The sequence below is a fragment of the Sparus aurata genome, chromosome 22, assembly GCF_900880675.1.
Source record: "Sparus aurata chromosome 22, fSpaAur1.1, whole genome shotgun sequence".
NCBI classification, from domain to species: Eukaryota; Metazoa; Chordata; class Actinopteri; order Spariformes; family Sparidae; genus Sparus; species Sparus aurata.
Window position 1 is genome coordinate 16,404,895 of NC_044208.1, and position 13,181 is coordinate 16,418,075.

The 13,181-nt window shown below is 41.1% G+C and overlaps 1 protein-coding gene across 3 annotated transcripts; it reads right to left on the reverse strand.

Annotated features, from left to right (window-relative positions):
- Nucleotides 1–700: 700 nt before the first annotated feature.
- nrbp1 (nuclear receptor binding protein 1) lies at nt 701–13,072 on the reverse strand. Of its 3 annotated transcripts, none has more exons than XM_030405636.1 (18): nt 12,440–13,072; nt 11,934–12,186; nt 11,725–11,847; nt 10,687–10,788; nt 10,392–10,481; nt 10,256–10,296; nt 9,965–10,059; nt 9,301–9,384; nt 9,158–9,216; nt 6,818–6,916; nt 6,581–6,713; nt 5,406–5,496; nt 5,066–5,116; nt 4,626–4,761; nt 4,228–4,281; nt 3,827–3,890; nt 2,961–3,016; nt 2,215–2,310 (listed from the first exon to the last, which is right to left on the reverse strand). In XM_030405636.1, exons 2-18 carry the CDS (start codon nt 12,159–12,161, stop codon nt 2,215–2,217), a joined length of 1,602 nt encoding a protein of 533 aa, XP_030261496.1. In that variant the 5' UTR covers nt 12,162–12,186; nt 12,440–13,072. The 3 variants fall into 3 exon arrangements, with proteins under 3 accessions (XP_030261495.1, XP_030261496.1, XP_030261494.1); XM_030405634.1 differs by having other exon boundaries at nt 11,934–12,189; XM_030405635.1 differs by lacking the exon at nt 12,440–13,072 and having other exon boundaries at nt 701–2,310; nt 11,934–12,161.
- Nucleotides 13,073–13,181: the final 109 nt, after the last annotated feature.

Consider the following 13,181-nt stretch of genomic DNA (forward strand, 5'->3'; position numbering starts at 1 on the left):
TAAACACCACAACTGTAATTCACATTCGGTTCAAAATTCCAGTTAATTTTGGATCATTTTTAATGAAACTTCTTACATATTGCAGATATTGAAGATAAAACTACACGTCTTTAGTATAAGGGCTTTCAAACAACATTTCCTACATCAGAAAATCCTGGGTTGGAACATTTTTTGTTCATGAACCCAGTGCAACTGAAAAAAGGTGTTTCCTTGTCAGATTAGCTGTCACTTTACTGTAAGCAAGGAACCAAGTATTAACTGAGGAAATTGTTCCAACAGACACAGATATTTGAGCATCATCTGCATACATGTGAAAACCTGCTCCAAGCATTTATTAGGGTCAGTCTAAAGTCAAGTGGGCCAAGGACATAGCCTGTGGAAGTCCTTTTTACTCTCATTTCCTTTTGCTCAAGTTAAAACATTTTTACTGGGACACGGTTATTTGGCGACAGTGTATCAATATTCCTATTGCAAGAGAAAGTCATGACATAATTAACCTACTAACAAGATGATATCAGAATAAGTTAATCTTAGGTTGTTAAATGGCTGCATTCAGACCACAAGTAGGAATGCTGTAGTAAAGTAAATATTTCAGTCCAAATCTTATTGTACGGTTTTGTGTTTTGCTGGGGGAAAAAAAACCCTCATACAGCAGTCATGAACGGGTGACAAACACAATATGACACACCAAACAAAGACCTGAAGTGCTGATAGTGTAAATTTTTATTTCAGGAAGTGAAAAAAGAAGGTAAATGTGTTGCAGAAACAGAGCACAGTGTCCAGCATACAGTGTACAAGATGGTTACAAGCATGCCAGGCAGTCCCACTTGTATCTTGCAGTATCTCCAGACCCTGTCAGAAGGTAGTCACAGCAAAGATCAGACAAGACCAAGTTTTAAATGACGTCATTTCCAAATCATCTAAGTCCCCCCTGCTGTTGTGAAGGAGCCAGAGGCTACAGGACATTTCAAACAGAATATAAAAGTGTACAGCAGTGCAAACTAGCAGAGAGATCCCCAAACATTTACATATAAGGGTGGTCTGAGCCAATGACTGAATATAGATGGGAGGGCAGGTTATATAAGCCCATTAAATGGTTCAGAGTTGCCGCAAAATTGTAATGCTGAGACTTCTCAGCTGCCAAAACTTGAATCTTTCACCATCGTCTTAAACAAACTCCAGAAGCAGGCGCAATGCATGCATCAGTTTCCATTTAGACACAGAAAAGCATATATGCATTCACCAAACCTGTTGACAACACCCGTCAGATCATTTTATTCAACGTTAAACTCAACAATCTCTCCAGCATAAAATGCCCTCTAAAAATGACTTTTCATTGACCTCGCCCTAATCAATAAGTGCTGCAATGGGCTACTTGTACAACAGAAGTAATTGGACCACAGTTAAGAGATGGCACCCCCCTTTTTTTCCATAAAAAAATAACAGCTTGATGTAAAGAAAGCAACTAAAAGCAAACATTCAAACAACCGCCAACCTTAGTGCTGCAAGTGAATCACAGTACACACTTAAGATACACAAATAAATAGTTTGCTTTTTGATATTTTAGCTGCAGCTCTTTAGATTGTGTTGCAGCTGCATGTTTCATGACTACGTTTTACAACTACAGAATTTTGAAGTAAAAGTGACGTTGCATCGGTTGCTTGATGCGTTGGAGAGTCTTCGAAAAACTGATACAAGGTAGGAAGATGCCTCGCTCGCTGCTCGAGAGAATAAAAAGGACCAGACTTAACCTTACAACACCATAATACATACACTTCAGTATGCGGGACAAAGTTTTTTTCATACAGACGACTATTTAACAATTTTAAGTAAAAATATTTAAAATACAGTTTTAATACTGACTTAAGGAAGATACTGCTGTTATCCAGTTTTATGTGGCTTGATCTTAAATAAGCCAAAAAGTGAAAACATTTGTATTTTCCTTTAAGTTGCGACTAGGATTTCCTCTTTTAAAAGAGAAGCAGATGGCTGTATTGGGTGGGAGAACAAACAAAAAAAAGATAGAAAGCGATGACCACTTAGTGGTAGCTTTTCCCATCAGAAGATACAAGAACAGGCTGCAGGATCTGCAACCAGACCAAGGCTTCCTCCTCCGTCCTCGCAAAGCTTTCCTGCAACTCAGAGATGAAGCAAAAAGCTAGTCCTGTCGTAGAGGAAGAGGAGGTGCTGAGAGAAGGCCAAGCGAGTCCCCTGCTACGAGGAAACAGTCACCGGATTGAGAGATCCATTCCGGCTGTAGAACTTTGAGAAGGCCTCTTCAAGAACAGATGCAAGTCGTGGCTGATCGCCCTGAAATGGAGAAAAAGCACGATTAAATGTTTTCTTTGGGGCTGTTTTATCCTCAAGCTACTGGCATTTTCAATTACATCTGCTGGTTTGGCTCTACTTGGTTTGACTCAGCACATCAGCCCAGCATGGCAGCGAAGAGCATTTCCATTAAAAAATGCTCCCTGCTTGAAGGTGTGTCTTAAAATGAAGACGTGCTTCTCTTACGTGTTGATCAAAGGAGCTGTTGTAAACCCTTTTCCTACCGCAGAAAAAAAAACCACTAACGGATGTCCATTAATTTGGTGGCACACACATTTAATTTCCTAAACATTCTTTAAAATAAAAGGCCTCCATTAATTTGTTATTTCAAAGCTAACATGAAGCAGCACTATCAGGGAATGCTGGAAACTGAAAGAAGACACCATGAAACAGTTCAATATGGCAGATATCTGAAAGTACACACAGGAAAACTGGAGATGAAGTACAATAAAAACGCCTCTCTCTTTCAGCACAGACTGCACAGACACGAGTTGAGTCTTGGGGGTAGAGACGGGGGTCTGCAAGGGTAATGGAAATGCAAACCGCCGCGGCTTGGTTTGATTCGCTGCTATCAAAAGTGCCGATGGAAAAGTGTTCAGGTCAGCGGGGTCATGATGATTAACTCCACGTACCTCACTGATGAATCCCAGCTGAACGAGCTCCACAGCCAGCTCCTGCACGCTCTCATCTGAGCAAAAATACAAAGGCAGTCAAAATACTTGCAGCACTTGCATCATTTCAGTACTAACAACTACCAAATGATGTGCCTTTAAAGTACTTAGTTGTTACTCAAGCACCATTCGTTGTACGGATTGCAGTAACAGCTTCCCATATTGTGTGATCTGGATGTTCTACCAGCATGCACATAAATTAAATCCGTAAGCTTAGGGGTGATGTGGTATTAAGACCGTGACTCAAATCAACATTGCAATTATTTGTCTTTTCTTTGCATGTCATTCAGCCCTAAATAAGATCATTTCAACACACAGCAGGAGGAAGTTTGTGTTCATCGTAACGGCAAAAAAGAAATCATCAGAAACAGCTGCAGAGTAGCTGCAAAACAAATGAGTTCTTTCCTGGCAATGTATGATGAGCCACACTAATCACCACATATTTTTGGACAAGTAACTTAATTTTGGGCTTTATTAACTGTTGCTTATATGGAATAATGACATGCGAGTATAGCAGAACCTGGGAGTCATATGTCATCCTCTAACAGGGGTTATAAAAGCAGCACTGCTCCTTTAAGAAACAGGCCAGTGCGTAGTGTGTGAGTGGTCGAGCAGAGGGGAAAGTTTAGTACAGGTTACAGTTAGATCATGAACAAACTCCTGCAGCTCCTCAATACCCCAGAAGAGCCTCTGTTTGAGTGAAAGCTATCACTATCTCCATGATCAGTTCATTACCATGCACAGTCCCTGAGAAATACACCGAATACAATAAAAAAAATACATGTAACAACCATTCCAGTATCTTCAAATAAAATAAAGATACATACTTGGTAATAAATCACAGCTTAAGTGCCTGTTCAACTTGTCCTCAAGTTTCAACAGCAGGGTCAGCTGAAAGCAGAATAAAACAAGTCATTTCATAAGTCTAGCAGCACATTATAATAATAAACTGCATATGTGCAGCACTTTCAAACATAGCTACACAGTGCTTAAAACAACAAGATCAAAACAGCACACAAATGAAAAATAAAAACGACTTCATAATAAAAGCATGTGAAACAAAAGCGATACAACAAGGATCAGACCAACAACACATTTACTTTTTAAAAAGCCTACAACAGTACATTTGGAGCAGAGGTTGAAAAGAAGGAACTGACTTTGCAAGTTCACATAAAGCACTTTGACACATGACATGACAATACTTAAGAGGAAGAAATATATTACTTACATGATGTTTGGTGCCCTCGTCAACAGGCTCAATATTGCACTGCATCTGAAGGACCTGAGAAGCACCAGAGGGACACGTCAACATGCAAACTAAGACCAGGAAAGGATGAAGTGACACATGCAAATAAAGTAATTAGCAAATAATTTATCGCCTAAAGAACCACCTGCATACAGTGCGTTTTATCCTGCAGGTCAACTGCACTACAACTTGTTTTCACGCAAACTATGGGAAACTGAAAATGTAGATCCAATATTTCAAATATCATCCACTACTTTATATTCTCCAGCTGTTCCCTACCACATCTTGGATAATTAATATAATGGTGGTTTATTTGTTTATTTGTTAACAGTATTAGACACAGATCTCCCTTTGCTGCTGTCCTACATGTCAGTTCTTACCTTCCTGGTCTCCAGCTCTGCAGGTTCAGGAGTCGGGGTTTTCACTGAAGGGGGCACTATGGGCGACTTAACTGTCTCCTGCTGAGGTTGTTGTGGACATGGCATCCCAAACGCAGTCAGAGGATAGATCCCATTCCTGGAACATCAAAGGAAAAAGCACAACCTCAGAACAACTTCAGATGATTTCCCCCTGTGCAGTCGTGCCCTCAATACTGGAGGACAATTTTAAGAACAACCATGCATGTATATTATGCACATACCATGACCTACTTCTCGTTTTACAGAACAAGTTTCAATTTTTGGCTTCAGTTTCAGTAGATGATGAGCTATCGTTGTGTTACTTCACCAGCAGGTCCAGGCATTAAAACAGTAGAATATTCAAACTACAAGCAAATTAAAATTATATTTGCTTGCTTCCAGCTGAAGCATACTTGTCTTACCTTACATCTTCCAGAAACTTGTCCAGCTCAAGGGCAGGAAACTGAGAGAGTCTGAAGCAAAAGGAAGACTGTTAGTTGTGCTGAATACTCAGGACAAGACCGTGACTACATCTTCAACTCAGTTAAAAAGCAACCTGAGCAACTTTTTATTTAATTTCCATTGAGAAGGTAAGTTCAGGCAAAGAAAAAAAAAAAGTGTAACGTAACATCCAGGAGCAGAAAATAAAATCAGAATACTATGAGGAACCAAAAAATAACATGTTACAGACTTCCCTCCTTCAAGAGGTTTTACATCCAAGTATCACTTTACATCAGTTATGTAGGTTTGTGATACACTTACTTCATCTGAACTCCGTTCTTGGTCTCGACAATCACCAAATTAGGGTCCATGTTCTTCGTCATCTCTTCTAAAGCATTTTCTGGAATCATATCTACAAGTAAACAGAAAAGACGCCAATCGAATCAGAGAACTTGACCATGTTTTATTGGGATTGTTTCGCTTTGGGACTTCATGTTTGTTTGTTTGTTTTTTGAATTATATGCAAATAAAAGTCATCAGGTCATTATCTTTGGCATATGAAAAATGGCCAATTTGACCTTTTAAAGAAAGTACATTCAAAGGTATCACCAATCAACTTCGGTTTCAACAAGGCTACTCAAAATATCCTCCTCTTGCTTCACACTTATTACCGAGCCACCTTTGTAACCTTCCGTTTACCTCTGCTTACTGTCTTGGCGTCAGTTTGGGTTTCGCTCTTAACTCTTCTTAATCTTGGATGGCAAATGCATGCCCAGTGTGCATGAATATGACAACATAGCAGGCTTAAACAAAAACTTTAAAATTACATTACACTTTCTGTAATTGAGTTAGAAATTCTGCAGTATTTTGATGGTATTATATGTTTTTAAGTGAACTTATTACTTATTTCCTTTTCAAAGAACAATGTTTTGTTTGTTATTTTATAGGATGAGAATCTTCATTGGCATCACAAGGTAAAGTTTGACACCCTTTGCTCAATTCCTGGCTGATTAGCTGGGACCACTGTATTCTTATTGTCACAGACGTTAACTTCAGATGAAACCGGCTCACGTGGTTAGTGTGAAATTGTTGTGAAGCTGATTTTACACACCGATTTTACACACAGATGGTGCTTCTTAGCAAGTTCATGAAATCTAAAATGTGGCCAAATGTCTGCTTTAAAAATACCTTTTTAAAATCACTAGCTGCTGATATCTACCTCTGTTGTATCTCTGAACATATGCCAAGTTAGCTTAATCTTCACCCACAATTCAATGCAACAGAGCAACGCTGCAAGTTACCATTACAGCTTTACTGGCCAGTCGAGACCCGAAAATCAACAATTAACATTGGCTGCAAAAGTTGATCAATGTCACCACATCTTAAACACAAGGAATATTTCACACCTCTAATATTTACCGCTACACCTTTAAACTTAAGATACTGACTGCGCGTATTGATACTGACAACAAGTGTGAGTATTCATTTAGACTTACGCTGGTGGCCGACAATGCAGTGTGCAGCCAGCAGCTTGAGTAAGGGCACCTCAAACAAGGCCTGGTGAAACAACAGCTCCTTCGCTGTGGGTCGCTTACTGGGGTCCACCTCCAGACACTTCTGGATAAACTCCTGGGAAAAAAAAAACAATGGGGAAAGAAAGAAAAAGTTAAGGTTATTGATTTCTCTTCCAAACAGGCATTCTAGCTTTAACTGCTTGCCTCTCCCTCTCTCACCCGTTGCAATGTGTCCTCGAGGGACTGAATGGCACTGTTTATGGCTTCTTGGGACACATAAGATGAATCTCCATTACTCTGGATTTCCAACACAGCCATCTGAGGAAGTGATCAGACAAAGAATCAGAATCAATTTCATTGGCCAGGTATGGGTACACAGACAAGGATTTGATTTCGGTAAAATATGCTCAGAATGTACGAGGAATAGTTTAAAAAAAAAAAAAAAAAAAAAAAAAAAGAAATAATTGGAACATTAAGACTAATATGTATAAGAATTTTTTTGCAATTTAAAGGAGTACAGAATTGTCCACATTATTTACATTTAAAAACAGTATTTACATTAAAACTGTGGCAGTATTTATTGGATAGTGTTTTTTTTGGACACACGTGACTGTGTGTTTATCAGAGTGACAGCCTGGGGGAAGAAACCATCTCTGTGTCTGGTCGTTTTGGCGTATAGATTCTCCTGAAGTCCACTGTCATCTCCGTGGTCCTGAGCAGGTTCAGCTTCGGGTGGTTGTGACCACACCAGAGGGCAAGCAGGTAAGTGGGAGAGGGGTGAAAAAGAGTTCCTTTAAAACCTGGGGTAGAAGGTGTTCAGCTCATCCGACAGTCGTGGGTTTACCATATGGTGGGGGATGGTCTCCTTTAGTTGGCAATGTCCTATAGGCCTCTCCGAGTGTCGTTTGCTAAGAAGCTGTTTCTTAGGGCGCACTCACGCTTGTCGAAGCACAACTGTCCCTCCTCCCCAGTACTCCGCTGTCCTGCACTCAGGGTCCAGTCCAAAGTCCCCAGTTCTGTAAGCCTCTTCCTTGGCCTGACACAGCTGCCTGAGTTTAGGTATGAACCAGGGCTTATTGTTGTTGTATGTGCAGAAGTGCTTGGTCTTCACACACATGTCCTCACAAAAACTGATGTAAGATGTCACAGTGTCCGTGAGTTCAGGCCTGTAACTCCAGCTTTGACTCATTGGTCCATTTCCTCAATACAGGCTTAGAAGTTTTTATTTTTTGCCTGTAGGTCAGAATGAGATGGAGCAGACGGTTATCAGAGAGTTCTGAAGCTGCACGGGGACCAGAGAGATAGCAATGGTCCAATGTGTTCCTGTTACTGGTGTGATATTGCTGTCTATACTTTGGTAGTTCCGTGGGTGAGATTTGCTCTGATAAAATCCCCAAAAATGATGAGCAGGGAGTCTGGGTGTTTTTTCTCCACATCTATTATCTAGTTAGCCAGTTGATGGCTGGAGGTGGGATGTATACACCAACCAGAACAAATGAGGCTAACTCCCTCTGAGAACATAAACTTTTACTTTTATGAGTCTCTAAATGAGAGCTGCACGACTTCAACACTGTGACACCTGTACACCAACCTTTGTTAATATAGAAGCAGGTTACATCTTCCCTGAGAGCTCCATGATGCAGTCCGCTCAGGAAAGCTGGAATCCCGGCAGCTGTAGGGAGCTGTCCAGGATGTGTTCACTGAGCCAAGTTTCATTGAAACGTAGGGCGGCGGGTCTGCAAAAGTCTGAGTTTATTGGGTTGAAAAGAAGCAACAGTTCATCCCTCTTATTTGCCAGGGATCCGACATTCACCAGGTGTACTGAGGGGAGCTTAGTGCGTAATCCCCGCTGCCTCAACTCGATGAACGCTCCTGTTCACTCCCCAGTTCTCCAGCAAATCCCATAGAAAGCTAGTGCACTTCTGACAAGAAGCTCAATAAAAATGTCCAGTTCAATGACAACCGGTGAAGAAGTTCAAGCAGAGGACCGTTCGATGTTTAAAAGTTCCTCTCTGGAATGTGACCAGAGAGGGGTCACAGAGAACTGAACAAATTAACAAAGACACAAAAGGTACAAGAGAGCGAAGTACCGAGGCGGCCGTTCACGGGGCCATCTTGGATGCTAACAAGGTTAAGAAGGGTGTTGATCAGATGTGATTCATAAGGCAAACACAATCCATCAGTAGCCACTTTCCTGTTACACAACACATTCTGAAGACTTAGGTCATCACTGCAATCCTAATCCTGACCTTTACACAGAAGACTGAAATATTAGAAACTTTATTTTCACATTTCCTTTTTCCTGCAAAATATGGAGAGATAACCAACATCCTGATTTCTATATCTGAAATGTGATAAGCAATCCAACACCAAAACGTTTAAAGCAAAAAACAACACAAAACATGTCTAAAGCTATGTTGACTTTTCCTTTAGGAATGCACTGATATGTGGACCACAAGTCCACAACCAAACCTGCATATTTCCCATAAACAAAAGAAGAGTAATTACTCCCGTCGGTATGCAACCAACAGCTCAGAGCAGAACAAGGTCTCCCCTCACCTCTAAGGCGCACATTCCAAAGGAATAGATATCCACGGCTGTGGTGACACTGGCAACAGCTGAAAGAGAAATAAGCTGATCAATATCACAGAAACACTTCAGCACATCACAACGGCATCTGAGACAAATGAGATGGCTCTTACCTCCGTATTCTGGGGCAAAGAAGTGAAGGCTCTTCTGCTCTTCCCGACAGGTTTTCACATGGTTATTGATCGTGTCTGGTGCAACTGAAATAGTGAGAGAAAAGCCTTGATAATAACTAAAACATTAATATAAGACACATATAAGTTAGGCTGAAGTGGGACTGTCCTGATCTAATTTTCTGAACCAACTCTCCCACTTGAAATTACCTTACAACATTTTTACCACTTTTGCGAACAGTAGAAAGTAGCAGATCATATACTTCATCAGACAACCTTCAGAAGATGTCATTTCTTTAAGTCTTCTTTCAAAATTTTCAGAGCTGATGACAGAAGGTGCTTATAAACAAGACATCTCACTTCTTTCTCCTCTCTGCTGAGAGTCGCACATACGCAGTACCAACCATGCTGTACTTTTTAAATATCATACTTTTCAGTCTCCCTTTCAAACTCAGCGGACTGAACAACGTCCAAGAGACAGAAGAAACAGATGGACAAAAACACAAGCCAGCATCCTTAACTTCACCACATATCATATTGGCAAAAATGTGTGATAAACACCTGTGACAACTGCATTTGACGTGGGAGTGACTGCCGAGTGTGCCCATTCAAATTGAAGAAAAAAGCCAGATGTTAGTGGGTGGTGGTGGGTTTAAAAGGGGTGTACCTGAGCCAATCTTGATGAGGCCATTGTGCTGGATGAAGATGGTGTCACAGGTCAGGTTGCCATGGATGATGGGAGGTTCACAGGAGTGCAGGTAGCTGCAGAGAAGTCAACAAAGGTAAAGACAAATAAATAACATCCCACTTTGTTTGTTGGTGAATTAAAACATTTAAAAAGCCACTTTCAAGAAGCAGACCTTCGTAAGACAGCTGATTGTTTGAAGTTGTTATACATATATTGGCCCACACCACAATGTATTCTTTAACACTTCAATTCAATTTTTGTTACACTGACCTGAGAGCAGACAGTATTTGTATGCACCAGCGCTTCCAGGCCTGTCAAACCAAAAAGAGGTTATCAAAAATAGAACCTAAAATTATAAAAATGTGTTTTCTTTACATTCTGATCAATTACAGTGGAGCTGTCACACCTTTTCATTCATGGTCTTGTGATTTTTCTTTGTCTTTTTCAAAAACTGCTTGAGACTTCCTGATGACATGTACTCTGTGATGAAAATGACCTGCAGACAGAAAAGACATGTAAACAGATTCCCATAAAAACCTTATGACTCAGCACTTTTTATATTATTTCTTCTATATCCTGTGATTTTGTTGTTGCAACAGACAGAGTTGCACTTTCATTGTACGCTGAGCTTACAATGACAACAAAGGCATTCTGATTCTGATGATTTAATAAAGAGGGGGACTTCTGAGATGATCTCCTACCCTCGCTCTGTTCTCTTTGACATCAGCCCAGTACTTGTGGAACTTCACAATGTTCAAATGCTCCAGCTGGATCAAATTGTCAAAAACTGCTTTGACCTTTTCCTGTGGAAACAATGAAAGAGATTAAACATTAATACATAATATCACACATTTTTACCTGAACTCAGAATGTAAATATTTCACTTTGTTGTCAAATTCAAGTTGGATTTACTTTTTAATTGCAAATACGTTTCAATACAATTCAGCCTACAAGTGTTCACTGTGTCTTAAACACCTTAATAATTTTGAAAGGTCTAGTCATCTCTAAACCAGCAAGTCCAACAGACTGTCTTGTGAATCCCACAGCTCTGAATGTGGATCCATTAAAAATATTTAAAGCTTCAACAGTCTGAGAAAACTAGAGTTTCTTTATTTCTGTGTGTATTAAAGCAGCTAGGAGACAGCTCATGAGGACAAAGAGGGACAAAGTAAACTTTGTTTTAGTGCCATAACCATAACATTAGACTACAGAACAGCTTGTTTCATCATGCTGTGACCCTCCAAAATTCATACAAATAGTATAAATGCGCACACATCCAAGCACGTTAAAAACAAGGCGCTGGAGAGAAGACAAACTGAAAAATACCAAAAATTAAGTCTGTCCATCCTTCATGCTTCATAAAAAAATGCATTACCCCTCTATACCTTAAACACATTTGAAAGACTAAATAGAAATCACTTTAGAAAGATGCAAAAAAATCAAGCTAAATGCCAAAACGTGTAAGCACTTGAGAGCTTTAAATACCAGTTCTTCTGGTCAGCTTACCCCTCCAAATTTCAGAAACAGTCTCTCCAACTACTCAGGTACAGCGTGTACTTTGCAACAAGTCGCCTAAGGAGCTTAGCGCTTCTACATTGTTAGTAAGATCACCCAACACAAAACACTAAATCTTTACAACCTCATCGGGGCATTTTATTCCATGCAAGCACAAACGTTGTCCTCTTGCTGAACAATTAGTTTCATTCATAACTGCTTGAGACACAAGTAACTGCACCCACCTCCTGTAGTTTGAAATTCTTCCTCTCTGAGAACATGACCTCATTCCACACCACCTCCACTCCTTCCTCAGTGTCCATGGCCAAGTAGGCATTATCGATCCCAGGGACATTTCGCTGATTTACCTGCAGGCAGAAACCAAAACAATGCATCAAGCGTTGTTTACTTTAGTTAGAGGTGAACTCCGCTCCTCTGCTGACACATCCCCCACCTCTTCTCTGCGTTTCTGCCAGCGTCCACACGGACTCTCCTCCAGTATCTCTGACTCATCCTCGCTCTCCTCCTCCTCATCCTCTGTGGCAGCAGTAGCTGGAGGCTGGGTCACCATGGACACAGGAGGAGACACAGATGACACTCCTTGACCTGTGGCAGCTGCCATGGATTCAGACTTTCCATCCTGGACAGTGTCAGGGGCCTGTTTGCTCTCTCCCTCAGACATATTCCTAGTTGTCAGGCCCAACAGCCTGCTGTGAGACACAGACACAACATCAACATCACTGTCAATAACACCGGCTTGAGGTGAAACACAAAATAAAATGCAATTGCGTCACATTTGAAAGCTAGCTTGAATGGTATGAACTTGATAGATATCGTTTGTTAACATAGCTGCAGTATAGAGACTTTGCAAAAGAAGTTAGCTGATTTAGCACCTAACAACAAAGGCCAGATTAAATCGTATTACACATGAGCAGAAGTAGCATGTATGGTTGGACATACGTGTTAAAGACAGGAAATGTGACGATGCCAGCTCCAGTTTAACAGCCTCCCTCCGTCGCAGACCAATCCCAGCTTGTTTGGCTAGCTTTATTAGCTATAAATCTTCTCGCTTCACCAGCTAGCTCCGTGAAGCCGCTAGCTCCTTGGCTACAGTCCGTTACCAACTTAAAAACTGGAGACTGCAGCTGGAAATGACCGGTTAGCTTGTGCTATCGTTCACGGGCGTGTCTTTATTCACAGTAGCGTCGACTGTCTCTCGGTTTATTTAAACTGCCAGCTAGCTAACTAGCTGCTCCGCCGCTAGCTAGCGAGAGCCGTAGCAGCCCACCGCCCCTTGATACTTCTCAAGACTCTGCTAATGTGGGCTGCGCTGAAAAACTAGCCACTGCTAGCTAATGTGAGTGAACGACACAATATTTCAAGAGTCCCGGACGCGTTTACTGGTGAACAGCATCACAGCAGCTCAGGAGAAGCTCGACAGCAGAGACACACAGAGGTTAATGATGTCAGTGACTTTAAATCCTCGAACACAGCAGCTGACTGACTTGAGCGCTAGGTTCACATTTAGCCAGATATGATGGCGACAACTTCCAGATGCACCCTGCGTTATGAGCTCGGTCACGTGACAGCCGAGTGTGGGTTGCCAGACACTGTTTAGTCCGATCCCCCTTCTGCGCCGTTCAAATCACTGATGCGTTGTCATTCTCACTGATGCGACTGGGGTGTATATGGTATGATGAAC